At 53.1% G+C, this 18,704-nt stretch overlaps 1 protein-coding gene across 1 annotated transcript in view; it reads left to right on the forward strand.

Annotated features, from left to right (window-relative positions):
• Positions 1–18,704, forward strand: part of RAP1GAP2 (RAP1 GTPase activating protein 2) — a 179,191-nt gene that overhangs the window by 65,307 nt on the left and 95,180 nt on the right. The window contains exon 3 of the mRNA XM_008695268.2: positions 13,455–13,539. Coding sequence (XP_008693490.2) covers positions 13,455–13,539 — 85 coding nt within the window. The remainder of the gene's footprint in view (positions 1–13,454; positions 13,540–18,704) is intronic.

An 18,704-nucleotide genomic window follows, 5' to 3' on the forward strand; every position in this document is an offset into this window, starting at 1 on the left:
GTGTGAACCAATGATGAAACTCTCTAACTGGCACGTTACTAATAACATATTCAGAGAAGCCAAGGGTTAGAGGCAGAGTGTGGGAGTGGAGTGGAGTGGCGGCAGACCAGGGAGGCCGATCCACTCTGTGCCAGCTGGGGTGACCCCAATGCCAGCAGACAGTGGGTGGTTTCTTAGCATGGATGGTTTAACACACGCCTGTGCTGGGCATGAGGAGGTGGGGCTCCTTCTCTCTGAGGGTTTACTAGGAACTCTGCCAAGACTTGGCACCACTTGGTTAGCAGTGTACCCTTATATTACCATCAGTTTTTTGGGTTCGATTCAATAGTCAAGGTTTACCTGCTTTGACTGTAAGAATCACTGTTGAACCAAGGAGGACACTACAATTATGTTTCCCTTTTTTTCTAAGAGAGGGAAGGAGGAAGGGAGGGAGGGAGGAAGAGAGGGGGGGGAAGAGAGACAGAGAGAGAGAGAGAGAGAATCTCAAGCAGGCTCCACGCTCAGCAAGGGCCCTCATGACCCTGAGCTCATGACCTGAGCTGAAATCAAGAGTCGGACATTTAACTGATTGAGCCACCCCAGCGCCCCTGTTTCCTTTCTTGTATAAGCTTTTATTTTTCCTGGAGTTAATAATTAACTCACGTTTCCCCCATTAGCATATTTTCTATGTATTTATCTTTATTTTTCTATTTTACCATTTTTATTTATCCTATCATAATTCCTTGAATAGTTTTTTTTTTTTCTACCAGGGTTTGCATCTATTAGATATCCTGTCAGTTCCACTCTTTTCATCAGGAGACCTCACTTCCAGAGGCCTCTATCCCTTACTGCTCCTGTTATGGTAAAATGACAACCATTTTATTATGTGCAAATTCTGTGGGTTAGGATGTCAGGTAGGGCACATTGGGGATGGGTGGCTCATCTCTGCTTCGCAGTGTCTGAGACCTCATCCTGGATGGCTCATATGGCTGGAGGTGGCTGGGATGTTCAGCTGGGGCCATACGTCTGAGGCCTTGGTTCTGGCTTGGTTCCTAGGTCCTTCTCTTGTCACATCTGCTGGGGCTGAAATGTCCAAGATGGTTTCTTCACTGGGATGGTCTGGGATGAATGTCTGGAACATCTGGAAGCTGGCTGGTATTGGCATCAGTCTCCATGTGGCTAGCCATAGGACAGTAGTCTCAGGAGAGCTGGGCTTCTCACATGCTGGCTGTTTTCCCTGGAGCAAATGTTCCTAGAGATCGAGGTGGAAGCTTCGAGGGTTCCTGTGACTCAGCCTTGGAAGTTAAGTAATGTTATTTCTGTCCCATTCTGTTGGTCCAAACTGAGTCACAGGGCCAACCAGATCAAGGCAAGGGGAGGTACAGGGGGCATCAATACCAAGAGACGCGCTCATCGGGCAGCCAACTTCGGAGACTAGCTACTGCATCTCCTGTCTCTCTTCTCTGCTACTTCTTCCCGGAACTATTTTGGGGCAGATATTGGATCCTCTGATGTTTTTGTCTTTTCTTTTTCATTTTCCACATCTTTGTCTTTTTGTTGTACTTTTTGGGAGACTTCCTCAACTTAGTCATACCATCATATTTTTCTTTTCTTTTTTTTTTTTTCTTTTTAAGATTTTATTTATTAATTCAACAGAGATAGAGACAGCCAGTGAGAGAGGGAACACAGCAGGGGGAGTGGGAGAGGAAGAAGCAGGCTCATAGTGGAGGAGCCTGATGTGGGGCTCGATCCTGTAACGCCAGGATCACGCCCTGAGCCGAAGGCAGACGCTTAACCGCTGTGCCACCCAGGCGCCCCCATATTTTTATTTTCTAAGATCTCTTTCCTGATCATTCCATTTTTTATAGCATTCTCACCTTGTGTCATGGATACAAAATCTTGTCTTCTCTCTCTGAGGATATTACTTTATAGTATTTTGTGGAGGTCTCCATTGGTTCCTTGCATTGTCTGTTACATTCAAGTTCCTCTTGATTATTTTGAGATCTTTCCCGTATGTTGGAGGCTTGTCCCAAATGTCTGGCTACCCTTCGCCGTGTCTCTGTAGCCAAGAGTGAGGCACTAGGAAGTGGGTTGGGAGCTGTGTGGGCCTGGGCTAGCGTGCCACCTGGGAGCTTCCATGCAGGGTGGTGCCTGGGTAGCATTGCCCTTTCATTGGAGGAGCCCGGGTACCTTTTCTCAGGAATCGCTGTTCGGTCGTTGTTCAGTCTCTTGTAGTGCTGGGTGTTGGGGAGGTCATTTGTCTGTCAAGGAAGTGACGGGTTGGTGGTGCTCTGTGTTTCAAGTATCAAACACTCCCCCAGGGTCATCCATTCCCAGCCCATCTTCCAGGCACCAGTCACCTCATGTAGGCTGAATTTTCCTCTTCTATTACATTTGCTGTTGTCAGTTCACACTTTAAAAACCCCCCCAAAACTGTTATTTTAAGGGGCTTCAGAAGAAGCAAAATAAATGCAGGTAATCAGTCTGATACGTTCATCATGGAAGCCTCAACAGGCTGAAGACGACGTCTGTCTACCTCTTTGTCCGTATCCATTTCTGTTTTTATATCTATCTCCCCTAAAGGAAGCAAGAGGGAACTATTTAAAAATTATTTTTTATCGTGATACATGCCATGCGTCCAAATTGAATTAGGCAGTAAGCACCCACGTACCTGCCATCTGAGTCAAGACATACTAACAGGCTGGGAAAAGGCTGGTGTTCTGTGCTTTTCTGCCCCATGGCTTTGTGATTTTGGGTCTGAAGCTGTCTGAGGCCATGACCTTGGGAGCTGGCCGTCTTTGCTCTGACCGTGGTGTCGCTCCTTCTACCGAGGCCAGGCCGTGCCAAGCCGAGCGGCATACCACGTGAGGGAAGCCGCTCACTCGGCAGTTTCCAGGTGATGCGGTGCTCCCAGGCTGGAGGACGTGCTCCTGCACCTGCCTTGCCCTTGCTCCTGTCTCTCTGCTAAGGCTTCGGTCCTTTTCTGAACCCGTCTGGGTTTCCTGGGGCCCCGTGACTTGCGGTGTGTCCAGAACGAACGTCTGCCTCCTGCAGAGCTGGTTCTCCTCCTTGGTCTGTGTCATGGTCGAAGCACCCGAACCTTGGTTTTCTGAAACCGGCCTCTTAGCTTCTGCTCCTCCTATCACGAGGTGATCTTCGTTTTGCCTCTGAGATGCCTTATGACCCCTTGGTTTTGTTTCTGTGGCCGTAAGTGCAGTGGGGGCCCCCTCCGGTTCCCTTCCTCCCTCTGCCTCCTGCCCTGCAGCAGAGCCCTGCCTCTGAAACTGCTGCTCCCCATTGTCTGGGGGATAAAGTTCAGATAGCTTGGTGCCTGTTTCCCAAACTGTAGTCTTGTCCGCAGACCACCTTCACTGTTTCTGTCATGTCTGGGTGCCACCCATGGTAGTTTCCTTTAACTGCTCAGTTTCTAAAAGTTGAATGAACTCATTTTATTTTATTTTTAAAAGATTTTATTTATTTATTTTATTTTGGGGGGGAAGGGGTGGAGGGAGGGGAGAGAGAATCTCAAGCAGACTTCCCACTGAGGGCGGAGCCTGACACGGGGCTCAATTCCATGACCCTGAGCCAAAACCAAGAGTTGCACGTTTAACCGACTGAGCTACCCAGACGCCCCTTGAATGAACCCATTTTAGAAGGCGATGCTATGTCATCACCATAAAAGGAGACTCAGAATAGCCTGCCATCAATAGAGGGCACTTGTAAAGGACCAATAACTAACCATTACAGGAAAGAGCACTGGACCAGCAGGGATGTGTGCACCCGACCCTGGGAAAGCGTGATGCAGATGCTCTTCTCGAGGGAGCCCCTGTTTTTCCCACTGTCAGTGCACCGTGGAGCCCAACTGCCCAGGGCCAGGCTTTGCTCTACTGTCCTCCCGCTCTGGGAACTTGGGCAAGTCACCTAACCTCTCCGAGTCTCAGTTTCCCCTTCTGTAAAGCAGGGTTAATAATATTTGCCGCAAAGGGTTGTCGTGAGTCTTAAATGAGCTAGGCTTCCTGCAGTCCTTGTCCGTGGTAAGCCTGGGGTGTGGGTTTTCACTTTTCCTTTTTGAGGGTCTGCTAAGTGCCAGGCAAGTGTTTCCTCCACATTGGTGACGCCAGATGGTCTGACTTGGTGCTCTTTGCTTTCACTCCTCCATGCCTCTGCTTCTTTGCCATTCTCTGTTTTTTTCCCTCCTGGGTAAGTGCTGGCCTTGCCCTCAAGGTCTAGCTCAGCTGTGACCTCTTCTGTGATACCTGAGCTGATCTCCCAAGGAGACCTGGCCTTCCCTTCCCTGTGTCCCATGGCACTTTATTCCATATAACCCACAGTTGATACTTGGCAAGTGGGTCATTCACGTGGGTGTGCTGTGCCTTCAGGATAGTTCTTGCATCTTCACTTCTCCTGCCTGGATTGTCTTCTCAGATGCTTGTAAATAGTACCAGTGTTACTGCCCATGGTAACTAACACACAGCCCACCCTGGATCTCCAAGAACTCAAGCTCCAGGGACGTGAGAACGTGCTGGCTGGTGTCCTCTCTTCTGTGCCTCTGCCGTGGCACACAGAACAGGTGGAGCTGGGTTTCTCATTGTGACGGGAAAGGACAATGGGATTGGAGTGGGGGGTCTGGGGAGTTGAGCCCAATGCCCAGATTTCTGACTCTGTGGCTCTCAGGCCTACACCAAACGCCTCAGGGTCTGCTCTTACCAGAATGGGAGCCGTGTGGCATCAGTCAGTTCTCAAAGTTGTCTGTTCGGTAGGGCTTTTTCCAGGAGTGCAGGGATGTGCCTGTGTGTGTAGGTCGGTCCTTCGGCCCTGAGATGTAATAATAGAGGAGGAGGCTCGGCTGTCCCGAACCAGCGGCCGCGGCTGGGTCTCCAGGGCTGGGTAACCCTCCTGCCTTTTTCCTCTTGGTGCCTGTCCTTTCTCCTACCCCTGGCCCGGTTTAGGGATTCAGGGTCCTCCAAGGAAGGGCAGTGCCATCCTCACCCAGCACACCCAGAGAAGCCAGCGTGTTCCTTGAAGCTACAGGCCCAGAGTATCGCGCAGACCTCTGCTTGGTCCCATGGGCAGTCCTGTCTCATTGCCCAGGGTGTGGCCTGTTTACCTCCTGTGCAGCTGGCTTCCACTGTCGATTCATTCCTTATGGGGGACCCATAGACCTGTGGACCCTTGACACTCAGGCCTTTTTTTTTTTTTTTTTTAAAGATTTTATTTATTTATTCGATAGAGATAGAGACAGCCAGCGAGAGAGGGAACACAAGCAGGGGGAGTGGGAGAGGAAGAAGCAGGCTCATAGCAGAGGAGCCTGATGTGGGGCTCGATCCCATAACGCCGGGATCACGCCCTGAGCCGAAGGCAGACGCTTAACCGCTGTGCCACCCAGGCGCCCCCCCCCCTTTTTTTTTTTTTAAATAAGCTCTATGCCCTACATGGGGCTTGAATTCACAACCCTGAAATCAGGAGTCCCATGCTTTACTGACTGAGCCAGCCAGGCGCCCCAACACTCATGCTTTATAAACGTGTGTCCATAGACCGGCTGTACCTCCTGACCGGTTTTTCCTGCGATGTGACCTGCTCACTTTTTGCATACTCATGCCGTGGTGATTTGGGGACTGCGCTCTCTGGAGATCAGGAGAGAGGCTGGCTGTGGGATTTGGGCATCCCCCTTGCCTCTCAGGGCCTTGGTGTCCTTGTCTGTCTGATTAGGTTGTCGAATGGCTTCTAATGGTTTCTCCCAGAGCTGCTGGTCTCTGTCTGAGAACCCCAGGATTGGGTGGGTGTGGTGGGGGTGGGGGTGACCATTTTGCATTCCCGGGGAGTTTTGAGTCATCACCGGTCCAGAGTTGGGTTCTGAATCTCCAGGAACCAAGAGTGTGCACAGGGATGGGACAACCCTGCCAGATGCTGCCGGGCGAGCAGTTCCTGCTCCTTCCTAAGAGGCTTTTCAAGCAGGGCATTGGGACTTACTCCCTCCACCTGCTGGAACCTCTCATTCCCAAATCCTGTGCCCCCTTCTGTTCCTCTGCTACCCTGCCAGGCTTGCTGGGCCCTGTTCTTCTCCCCTTCCACATCCGCCCCAGCACAGGACAGACATTAACCCCCTCACCTCTGTGTCTGTCCCTTTGGAGCTTTTGCAGACAGGCCATGTGCATGTGCCGAGGACCCAGTGGCCCACACGGTGGCTGGGCTCTCCTGTCCCTGCCTCCCAGGTTTAGGGTCCAGAGTATATGGGCATTTGAGTTTCCCCAGATTTGAAGCTGCTCTTGCCCCCCTCCGCCCTCTGATTGTCTTTCTGCCTCGCCCCCCTCCTCCACGCTCACTCCTTCCCCCTTTTGACGGCAGCCTTGGCGACAGCAGCGGTGGCGACAAGGTCTTCCGAAACCAGGACTTGTGCCAAGTGCCTCATAGGCCTTATTCAGGCCACTGCTGAGGGGGCTGTAATTAACCATTTTACAGATGAGGAAGCTGAGGGGCGCTGAGATGAAGTGACTTGACCAGGGTCACACAGCTAATTGGGGTAGGGCTGGAATTCAAATCCAGGCCTGTTGAACCATAAAGCCAGTGCTTTGAATCCACCATACGCCCTGTCCATCTGCCTGGCCCTCTCCTCCCTCCAGCCTGCTGCCAGGCTATCCTGCCAAGCCTGGATGGAACTTCTGGAATATGTTTCCAACCCCAGGGATGGCTGCTAGGATGAGGGCTACATGATTGTGCCACAGGGCCTGGCGTCTCTGTAGACAGCAAGGCAGACTCTCCTGGGCCTGGACCCTCAGTCTGCACCCAGCCTTTCCCCCCTCCTCAGCCCTCCCCTTGGCCCACCTTGCCCAGGGACCACATAATTGTCTGCCACCAAAAAACCTCTCTAAGATACTAGTCACTGAGGAGTTGAGCACAATTTTCTGAGTCCTGTTCAGAGAACAGGTGTTGGGAGCTAACCTGCTCATTCTGCAGATGAGAAAGCAGGGAAAGCAGAGAGACTTTGAGGTTCGGCTCGTCAGGCCTAGAGTTAGTCCTGGCTTCTAATTCCTCTTTCTTCTTGCGTGTCTGCTTCTTATGATATCTTGTGAAGCTTTTCGTGTTACGTTATTCCTATTGTTTACGGTCTAGTTAGTTACATAGGATGGGGAAATATGAAAAGTGAGAACTCAAACGATCTCTCCAAATAAATGACAATGCAGGTCCTCTGAGTGCTGGGAGTGGAGACGGCAGTCCTTGCTTTCAACAGGTGTGAGTAGTGAGGGAACCCTCGTCAGATTCTGGAGCTTTGCCGCAAAGCCAAAATTTGCCCGCAGCCCTGGGAGCACCAAGAGGCAGCCAGAGCAGGAAGTAAGCAGCAGAAATGACAGAAGTAGAGCCCATTCAGCCCCTTCTCTCTTATTCCTTTTTAAAAACTGAGTTATAATTTATACACCGTAAAAATTCACCCTTTAAAGTGTGTAATTCAGTGCTGTTTGGTATGTTCACACACTTGTGTCACCATCACCTATGTAGTTCCAGAACATTTTTATCCCCTCAGGAAGAAGCCCCTAACCCATTAGTTGTCACTCCCCGTTCTTCCCCACTCCCCACCAGCCCCTGGCCACCACTGATCTACTTTCTGTCTCGGATTTGCCTGTTCTGGACGTTTCCTGTGCATGAAGTCACACCGTACGTGGCCTTTTGTGGGTCACACCGTACGTGAGCATAGTGTTTTCGAGGTTCATCCACACCGTGGCCTGAATGTCACACCGTACGTGCGTACGTGGCCTTTTGTGGCGGCTTCTTTCCCGCAGCATAGTGTTTTCGAGGTTCATCCACACCGTGGCCTGAATCCGCACTTTGTTCCTTTTCGTGGCTGATTACTATTCCATCCTGTGGCTAGACTGCATTTTGCTTTTCTGTTCATTGCTTGATGGACACTGGCTGATTTCCACCTTTGGGCGTTGTGAATGCTATGTCTCGTTCCTTTTGGTTTGGTTTTCCTGGGAAGCTCTCTACGGTGGCCAGCTGTCTGCATTCCTGCAGGTTGACTCTTTGGAAAGCAAGAGAAAGCAGAGCCAGCTGTGGCTGGGTGGCTGGGGACCTAGTGGGGTGAGAGATGCAGACAGAGGGAGTGTGTAGGTTTGGAGGAACTCTCTGCCGGAAGGAGGCCTTACACCTGGCCCCAGAGCCATCTGCTGATCGGTGAGTACTTTTCCTGTTGTTGATTATTAACTGATCATTATGATCCTGAGAGTGGATCCCTGGGGCTAGAACAGGTGCTTTTTTTGAGATGCCAGAAGGGTTTCCAAAGACATTAAACAGTCCTGGACCCTTCCTTGCTTCTCTTTCTCCACTTGGAGATCAGATCCCCATTTTAGGACTTATAATAACAATAAAGATGATGATAGTAGTAGTGGTCTATATTTGTATAGGACTCTATGTTTTATTTCACAGCCATTACATTTAATTCCTCAGAACATCATTGCCGTCATCTTTGCAGATGCAGGAGGTGGGACACAGAGACGTGAGGTGACTTACCCAAGGGCACACAGTGGGGTAGCAGGTAGAGCCAGACTGGAACCCGGGAGTCTCCTGAACCCTAGCGTAGGGCATTTTCATAGAAGTGGGGGGAGATGACCTTAGATGGTCTAGGGCAGAGAATCCGAGGCTGGACGGAAGGAGCTAGAAGGCCTGGGTGCCGTAGGTAGGGCCCTCTCTGGGGGAGGGGGGAGGGGGTTAACAATCCCATCTGGGTGAGCCATCCCCTGGCTTTCTCTGCTTCCACCACAGACTCCTTGGTCGTTTCCTCTCGAGACCTGCATTTGGCTAAAGCCAGCCAGGCCCTCTCCCAGCTGCCCCAGGTTTGTCCATGCTTCTGGGGAAGGAATCCCAGAGCAGAGAACCTCAGTGCTAGGTGGATCTGGGGCACAGGGCTGCTGAATGGGTAGCAACCGCACGACCCCCAGAGGCTGGAGGAGGCCCCTGACCTGCCCATTCATGTCTGCGCTTAACCACCTTTCTCGCTGAGCGGAGTGTGTGGTCTTCCTCCTCCCTCTTCTGCCTTCTCTCCGTTCCCCTTTTTCCCTCCTCTTGTGGGTCCCTGTGTGGGTCTGGGGAGCTGTGTGGCTGGCTTGGTTGGAGAGACAGTTTCAGACTCAGTGCCGTGACAATGTCAAGATCACTGTGGGTCACAAGAAAGTTGTTACAAATAATAGTAAGGATACCATCTCTGCTAATAACTTACCTTTTGCTTATAATAAATGAGAGCAGATTCAAGGTTATTTCTTGGTATAATCATGCCTTTTTCACCTACTTGTGTGTGATTTGTTTGCCTGAGAAAGGGCTGGAATGGCACTGAGCACCCAAGTTCTTACTCTGTCTTAGCACCAGCTGGTGGCCGGGCTGGGCCTGGCTGTCCCTGGGAGGGTGGCTCCCGCACACAAGGGGCGTGAGGGCCGGGGCAGGACGAGGTTGAGCCCCGCTGACCGTGGCAGGGGTGGTGAGGTGCCAGCGGGGCATTCTGTTGTCTGTTTTTGGTCTTCCAATGACAAAGGCAAGGCTAGAGCCTGCGACTTCAGCAGTGTACCCGTGTCCTAGGGCTGCCGTATCCACACGCCACGGGCCGGCAGCTTAAAACAGCAGGCTGGAAGTCCCAAACCAAGGTGCCAGCAGGACCTGCTCCTTCTGGAGGCTCTGGGGTGGAGGCCGGCCTTGCGTCTTGCGGCTCCCAGTGGGGCTTGGCGTTCAGCTGAGTCACTCCGGGCTCTGCCTCTGTCGTCACGTGGTATTCTCCCCGTGTGTCCGTGGCTTCACACGGCCACCTTTGCTTCTCTTAGGGACACCAGTCAAATTGAATTAAGGGGCCACCTTAATGACCTCTTAACTTGATTACATCTTCAAATAAGGACATAGTCACGGGTACTGGAGGTTGGGACTTCAACATATCTTTTTGGGGGACACGATTCGTAATAGGCAGTTGGCTCTTAATTAAGTACCTTTGGCTTCTAGGAGTTGAGAATGGAGATGGAGCTGTGTGTCCTGTCCCCCCAACAGGTGCCACTCAAAGCCATCGGTATACCAAGGCGGGGTAGGTTTGTGACCTAGGGCCTGGGTGTACCCTGAGTTCTGCTGTTTTTGAGGGCAACAGGCTTGCCTCTGTCTACCCTGGCTTCCCATCTGGAGTCTTGGATAGAGCCCTAAAACAAGTGTGAAGCCGCGAGCCGCTGGTGCTCATTCCTGCTCCAGCACCTTTCAGGCTCCAGACACCACTGAAGGCATCCTTCTGGCTGGAAGGCACCTTGTGCCCCCACTGAATTGTACCCACAGTCCCTAGAGACTGGTCCCAGGAGCTTCTGCCAGCATCCAGGGAAAACAGGCTGGTCCAGGGAAGTGGGGCTCAGCGCAGGAGGGGGGGGCGTGGTGGCCCTTTGCTGAGAGTCAGGGGCCTTGGGTAATTCTCACATCTGCTTTGGTCCCATGGGAGTGGACATCTTGTACCGTGTGGAGAGAAGCAGACAGCGTGAGTCTGTATTTGACTGTCCCTAGACCAGTGATACTAAGAGCCTGCCAACATTGCCCTCCTCTAGGATTTGTGTCCCTGGAGAGCCAGGACCGCAGTCAGGCAAGTGCGCCACAGCCTCCTCCAAGAGAGTCGTCCAGAGGTCCTCAGCTAACCCCTGAACAGTCCTGTAGACTTTGGGCATGGGGCTTGCCTCCTGTCCCCTCCCTACATGCTTCCTCCTTGGCTCCCAGCCCCCGAGGGGACCTGCCCTTGTCCATCCTCACCTCAGGGGACCCGAGGGTGGTGCCCCATCCCTGCTCATCCTTCTTCCTCTCCCTTTCTGCCGTCGTGGCTCTCAGGGGCTGGGTCCGTTGAGGAGGAGTGGTAGCTGCTTGGGAGAGGGCGCAACGGCTGGAGGGGGTGAGCCTGTGCTGGGATCCAGCTCTGTGGGGTCCACAGGCAGGTGAGGGCCAGAGCGGCTGGGCTGGACCCCACACTGGCCCAAGGCCATGACTGGAGGGGAGGAGGTGGCTCTCAACGGAGAGGTGGAAGGAGCCTCGTTCAGTCCTTTGTGTGTTGCGTGCACATCTACACGTGCTGAGTTGTGGCCCTGCTGGTTCGTGTGCCAGTTACAGTCTGGACCCGGAGGGCACCTCCCCCCACCGCCCCGAGTGAGAGCTAGGTCCAGGAAGACATGAAGAAAGAGACAGATGGAGGATCAGAAAGGGGGACTGGCAGGTCGAGGTTAATCGGGGTCATATGGATCTTCTACGAAGGCAGATGTTCACGCAGCCTCCTTGCCCGGTTGCCTCGAGGACAATGAGGCCTGGCCCGCTGCAGGGGTAGGCAAGAGTCATGCCAGGGTAGACAGGGCCCCACAGCACCTGGCCGGGTCTCTTGCAGGTTGGGCTGTCCTGTGGGCTGAGGGGAGCCAGGCTGGGGGGGTGTCTGGCTCGCAGGGCAAGGGCTTCTTCTGGTGCTCTGTAGGGAGGGTGGGCTTCTCTCACGACGGATGCCTGGGGTTGGAGCTGTCGTCTCTGTTGGCAGGATGCGGGCTGGAAAGTACAGAAGCATTCTCTTCAGGTGGCAGTGGGGGTCCTTTGGTCATTGAAGTGGGACCCAGCTGTCAGGGCTACGTCAGGTGGGGCTCTGGAGAAGGAAACAGTTACAAAGTTGGGAGCCTTGGTGGCTCAGCCTGGTCTTGGACTCTTGCTACTGTTACCCTCAGCTCTCCCTGCTGTCCCAGGAGATAGTCAGGGCACGTCCAGGACACCAGACTCCCTCGCTGGGGGCTCCCCTAGGTTCTGCCCAGCTGGCCCTGTTGCGTAACCATTGCTCCAAACGCTTAGCTCACTGCCAACATTCTGCCTGGTGATCGGACTGCAAGCTAGCACTCCCTGGTCACCAGCGAGGGCCAGATGGAAAGTGGGGAGTATGTGAGAGCAGTGAACCTGTTGCTGTCATGTTGTCATGGTGACACAACTCTGTTGAGCTGCTTCTCCATGGTCCTAGCCCACATGGACTAAAATAAGTTCTACCTGCCACTCCCACAGCAGGCAGCCCCATCCTCCCAAGGTCAGCTCTCTGGCCATGGTGTGTGTGTGTGTGTGTGTGTGTGCGTGTGTGTGTGCGTGTGTGTGCACACACGCATGCTCATCGGGTCAAAGGGTACCCAGGAAGGATGACTCACAAATGTTTATACTCCTCTTCTGTCTCTCTTTTTTTTGGTCTTGGATTCAAATGTATTTTGAAATACATCTACCAAATGTATAGCTGTATTTTATTAACCACTATCATTTTGACAAATGAAAATGCTTGAAGACAAATGGTACTGCTGCAGTTTCAGGGCTGAGTTACTTCCCACTATGTCACTGCGGTAAAGCGGTTACATGTATTTTGATGCCTTTCAGCATTTGTCAGTGCCTCTGAGGCCTGTAGGCATTGTGGGTCTTACATGTCTTTAGAGCGGTGGTTCTCAGACTGCGTTGCCCATCGGAAGACCTGGAGGGATTGTAAAACCCAGATTCCTCGGCCCGATCACTGGAGACTCTGGTGTGCACCTGAGAATTTGCATTTCTCACAAGTTCCCCGGTGATGCTGATATGACTGGTGCAGGAACCACACATGGAGTAGCCCCAGCGCGCCCGGGTTAAGGGTGGGTTAAGCGTGGGACTCTTGATTCCGGCTCAGGTCATGATCTCAGGGTTATAAGATCAAGCCCCAGGTCTGGCTTCGCACTCAGCAGGGAATTTGCTTGAGATTCTCGCTTTCCCTCTCCCCATGTCCCTCCCTCTGCTTGCACACACGCTCTCTCTTTCAAATAAAATAAATAAATAAATAATTAATTAATTAAAAAAATAAGAAAAAAATAAAATTAGGGGCACCTGGGTGGCTCAGTTGGTTGGGTGTCTGCCTTCAGTTTCGGTGTTGATCCCGGGGTCCTGGGATCGAGCCCCACATCGGGCTCCCTGCTCAGCGGCGTGTCTGCTTCTCCCTCTGCCTCCCCCCCCTTGTGCTCATTCTCTCTCTCTCTCTCAAATTAATAAGTAAAATCTTAAAAAAATAAAATAAAAGGAGGTATTTTCTTGTTACACTGGACTAGGTTTTTTTTTTTTTTTTAAGATTTTATTTATTTGAAAGGGAGAGCGAGCGAAAGAGAGAGAGAGAGCATGAGCAGGGGTGAGGGGCAGAGGGAGAGGGAGAAGCAGACTCCTCTTTGATTAGGGAGCTCGATGTGGGGCTCCATCCCAGGACCCTGGGATTGTGACCTGAGCCGAAGGCAGATGCTTAACCCTCTGAGCCACCCAGGAGTACCTGGACTGTGCTAGGTTTTAAAACAAAACAAAACAGAACAAAGTTCAGTACATCCCAGCAGAGAACGCGCTCCAGTCTGGTTTCACACGGTGTGTGTTAACAGACTGGTCCCCGTCCCAGCTCCTGTAGGCAGAGAGAGGGAATGGCTCAGGCAGGCCCTCACTCACCTCTTCTGTGTTCTGTGGCCTCTTCACAGGAAGCAGGAGCTGGCCAACAGCTCGGATGTGACCTTCCCCGACCGGCCGCTGTCCCCTCCTCTCACTGCACCCCCCACCATGAAGGTAAGAGGCTCCGAATTGGTAAGTGGGGAGGGGAGGTGGCTGTCCCTTTGGTCCAGGCCCCGCTGCTGCCATCCAGTGGGCGCCACAGAGTGCCCCGACACCTCGGGAGGAAAGTGTGACTGAGACTTGGGAGTGTCAGGGGCTGGATGAGGCCTTGGGGGGCTGTGGGATCCAGCACGAGGGGCTCAGGCAGGAGTGAGTGAGGAGACTGAATGCAGCCTGGTGTCTTCACTTGATCTTAGCTGAAGGGCTGAGAAACGGTTGTGGGCTGGTGTCTTAAGGGGCTACTGCCCAGGAGGGCTGCCTGGGGCTGGGGCTGGGGAAGGCGGGTCCTGCGGGTGGCACCCTCCTGGGACTTGAGTGGCACTTGCAGGCTGGTCTGCTGGCCTCTGACCGGCCCTCCTGGGCTGGCCCTGTCACCCCAGTCCCTGTGGGAGAGCTCTTCTAGGGCTTCTGGGGGTCAGGAATTCTGTCTTCTTAGCACAGCAGTCACAAGTCTCTTTCCTGGGAGACCACCTCCCAGAACGCCGGGCCCTGACTGCTCATTCCTGGAAAGGAGCTGAGGCAACTGTACCCTCCCCCCACCACGCCTGTCTCCTTTCAGCTGTCAGTACTCCCGACAGGAGGGTCCCAGGCCCGAACTGGCTCTCAGGGAGGACTTTGGCTCAGCCAGTATCCCTGCCTGGGTGGCGGCACGTGATGCTCCCTCCTTCCCTCCCTCCCTCCCTCCTTCCCTCCCTCCCTCCCACAGTTCGCGCCAGGTGAGGACTAGCTCTGAAGAAGTCTGAGGACTAGCTTCCTGAGTCATCTGAGGGGACATCTAGGGGAGCAGGGGCTCCCCTAACCTGATCTGTTGGCAAATGATCCCCCCCAAAGGAAGTAGATGGAACCACCCTTCCGTTATCATCTCATATTGAATGCCCACCACGTAGACCGCTGTGTGGTATGCACTGAGGGGGGGTATCATAGAATATGAGCCTGCCCTGGTTGGATAGGAGTTCAGGTGTTGGTGGGGTGCAGGGCTGACCGAGGACAGTGGGATACCCAGGGGCATTGAAAGGCAGAGCACCTCCATCAGCCTAATCCCAGTGCAGGCATCTGAGCCAGGTGCTGGGTGGTTTGTTTGTACAGGGTAGTGCTGAGAAGCACGTCACCGTTCTGAGTTTCAGCCCCTTGGTCTGCAAAGTTGGATGTGGGATGCTTGTCACTGTGTTCATGGGTGGTGGGAGTTTGCAGGGAGAACCCTGGAAGTCCCCTAGGAGGAGTCACTGAGTTCCCTTGGCAGGCTTCCCTTACTCACATGCTCATTTAATTCATTCAACACCCAGTACTTGCTCGAATGTTGTATTAGTCAGGACTCTTGGTTATAAGTGACAGAAACATAACTCACTTTGGCTTAAGCATAAAACGGAATTTATTGCTTTGTAATGGCAAGTATAGACTCTCGGCATGGCTACATCCGTGAGTCTGTCTCCTTCCATTTCTCTTCTGTATTGGTTTCATTCTTTGTCAAGCTCTGTGTCTGTCGTGGCAAGATGGTGACAGTAGCTCCCACCTGCTTAGTAACTTCAGTGGAAAGAAGTACTTCTAACAAAAGTCCCAGGGAGGAAGCTTGGGGGCCTGGCTTAGGTCACTCTGAAGCAGTCTAGCTCTGAAGCGATCATTGCGGCCAGAGAGGTGGGGGCTCTGATTGGCCAGACCTGGGTCTCATGCCCACTATCTAAGCCCAAAAATCCGAGAGTGGGAGAGGGATAGTTCCTCAAAGGAATATTGAGGTGTCATTAGGAGAAGATGGGGAGATGGTTGCAGGGCAGGCAAGACCAAACAGCTTTCTACCATAAGTGCTGGCCCCGTGCCAGGCCCGGTGCTGAGTGCTGGGGAACCCTGTAGTGAATAAGGCATCATGGTCCCCGCCCTCCTGGAGCTTGTCATCTAGCTAGGGGGCAGGAGGTGAAAGTTGAAAAACCAAATTGAAGATGAAGGATGGACATTAGGTGTGATGAACGTTCCAAAGGAGAAGCACAGCATAGCTTGGGGACGATGTAAGGGGTATGTGTGCGTGAATCGAACCTAACCTTGGAGAGGGTCAGGCAGGACTTCTTGGGAAATGATGTGGAAGCTGAGCTCTGAGAGTTGCATAGGACTCTGTTAGGCAAAGGTGTCTAACCTCAGGGTGGAGGAGAGTGTTGTAGGTGCTCGATGCTCAAAGTGAGGCCAAAGGACCAGCAGTGCCTGCATCGTTGGGTTGGGAGCTCCGTAGAAAGGCAGACTCTCAGGGTGGGTACGCAGACGTGGTACGGCAGGCTCTGTGAGCCCCCTGGAGCAGGAGGGAGGAGGCGGTGCGGGCAGAACGGAAAACCAGAGTGGCCAGAGCGTCTGCAGTTAGGGACGAAGAGGCAGACCCTTGCAAGTTTTATTTTATTTTTTACTTTAAAAAATTTTTAATATGAGGATTTTTTTTATGTCGAAGTATAGGTGACACAATGTTACATTAGTTTCCGGTGTATAGCATAGTGACTCGACAAGTCTGTATGTTCTGCTCTGTTCCCCACAAGTGTGGCTCCCAGCTGTCACCGTACACCACCACTGACTCTGTTCCCTGTGCTGTGCCTTTCATCCCCGTGACTTAGTCATTCCATACCTGGAAGCCCGTGCCTCCTACTCCCCTTCACCCACTCTGCCCATCCCTTCCATCTAGACCTTTAGAAGTTTTGTTAAAGATTTTGGGCTTTATCCTAACTAAGGGCATTGATGTCATTGAAGATTTTAGTCAGAACAGTAGCCAGATGATGGTACTTTTGGAAAATCACCCTGGCTCTTGGGGGGAGAATTCGTAGGAGGAGCAGAGTGGAAAGTGGGGGAGGGGTTGGGAGGTCACTGAGGGAGTCTGGTGCAGGGATGGGGAGGGGATGATGGTGGCCTGACTCTGAGGGGTTTGTGGGGTTTTTTGGAAGTGGTCAGATCTCTGATTTCCTAGGAGGTAGACTGATGAGATAGGGAGGATGTGGGGAGAGGTAGGAGGCAAGAGTGGCTCCAGGTTTGAAACAACTGATAAAAGGTACAGCTGTTCTCTGAGACGGGGGACCCCAGAGGGAGGATGAAGGCTGAAGTTCTAAGTGCTGTGTTGTACATGCTTGAAACATAAACGAGGGTATCAGTGAGCTGCTTAGTATTCGGGGGCCGATTCAGGAGAGGGTCTGGACTGGAGGTAGTAATCTGGAGCCATTTTTTTAGAGGTGGGAGTTGAAGCTTGGGGTGGAAGGCTGGGCCAGGGGCAGTGAGCACTCCAGGGAGAAGGCGGAGTGAGAAGAGGAGAGATTCCTGGGGTGGTGCCCTGAGGGGCTCCCCTGGGCAAAGGCTGATGTGGAGGAGGCCGGAGACTAGGTGGGAGAATGGGCAGCTATGTCAACTGCTACAGAGAGGCCAGGTATGGTGTTGGAGCCCGCAGTGGCCTGGTGGTGCTGCTGTAACTTGGAACCGTTCTGGGGCGGGAGGAGTGGACAGCAGGCGGGTGGGCTGAGGAGTGAGTGGAAATGTTGAGAGGAGGGAGCCTTGAGGGTTCATGGGTACAGGAGGGAGAGGTGCTTATCCGGAATCTGGAGCATAAGTAAGAGATTGTTAGTTAACATAGAGATTCATTCAAAACATTAGGACCATCCGCTGGGTACCTGAGCCTGCCCTGTTGCGGCCGGCACAGGGCCCGGCGGTCTGTTGGGGGTAAGCCTGGCCTGACGGGAGCTCCAGGCAGGCTCAGAGCAGAGCAGCAACCTGTCGGGTGGCTTTCCTGTCCAAAGCCCCAAGGCCAAGGTCAGAGCTGAGGACTCAGAGGAACATACGAGGGGTCACCCTGAAGGCTCACACTGGGGTTGGGACCCGTCTGTGGTTGGTGTTGGGGGCCAGTGTGTGTATGTGTGGGTGTACCTGGACTTAGGGATCCCTTTATGACTGTTATTTGGGCTTGTTCTGTGGCAAAGACAGCCTGTGGCCGTGGTTAGGAGGCTGTCTGTGGCTAGTGTATTTTTGTCCTTTGGCAAAGCAAACTGACTCATACGGTTAGAACCACAGTCCTCCTGCCCGGCGTGCTCATTATGGAGGGAGCGTCCCTTTGGTGACAGCGCTTACCAAGTCCTGTTGCTGGCCGTCCGACACTCCCCCGCGCTGAGCTCCTCGAGGGCAGTGACTCTCCTAGTCTGCGGCCTGGGTGGGTGCTGGTGGATGTTTATGGCGGTGCACCGTCTGGGACATCCAGGTCGGGGGAGCCTGTGTTTGAGCTCCTGTTTCTCTGGTGTTGCTTGAATCTCATATCCTGGCAGACCCTCTGTCTCCAGGTAACACTTGTCTAAATTATCCCTTAGACATGTGTTCTTTAAGATGCAGACTGAAGCTCCCTTTTTCCTCATCAGTCGTAGGTGGGGTCTCTACCTGCGTGGTCCTGGGCTCCCACTCATGATGTCGGGCTCCAGGGTGGGATCAGGCGTCTGCTTTGCTGATCTCCCCAGCTCCCCAGGTTATTATTGCACACCGATGTCTGAGACATCCAGGGTGGAAGCTAGCCTCTCGCCAGGGTCTCTGGTTGGGGGGTTCTGCAGCACGGTCCCTAGCCTACCCCCAGCATCTGGGCAGTGGGGGCAGTGCAGGCTTGGGGCGGGGGTGGCAGGCCTCTCACTTTGGTGGGTTAACTTGGGAGTCACACGATGTCAGGGGGGATGATTCATTTCTCTTACAGATAAATTGGATGGGAAACTGGACTCACCTAAGGTCCCCCCGAAGTTAGTGGTGTTCCCCCTATGGTCAGTATAGTAAGTTAAAGTCTCAGACCCAAACCAGTTTTGGTAAAGTGCTCTTCTCATCCCACCCCTCACAGCCAGGCCAGCCCCTCCTCTGGTTGCTTCTCCCATCAGGAAGGGACTGCTGGAGCAGAGGGAGCCTGCAGCCCCTGGAGAACCTCCTCAACCCAGGCTCCTGCCCCCACTGAGCCCCCGATGCAACTGCTCTTTGCTTCCCCTCCCCCGCCCCTTTGCTGTTTGTGTTTTTCAGGGGGATTTTTTTTTTCCTAATATGAAACTGAGAAAAAGCAGCCAAAGAGATGCTAAGCAGATGGGCTAAATGAGAGCCCAGTTCCAGCCAGCACTCACACTGTGGATGGTGCAGGGTGGGCTGGGAGA

The sequence above is a fragment of the Ursus maritimus genome, unplaced genomic scaffold (genome assembly GCF_017311325.1).
Source record: "Ursus maritimus isolate PB19 unplaced genomic scaffold, ASM1731132v1 scaffold_24, whole genome shotgun sequence".
In the NCBI taxonomy this organism is placed as follows: Eukaryota; Metazoa; Chordata; class Mammalia; order Carnivora; family Ursidae; genus Ursus; species Ursus maritimus.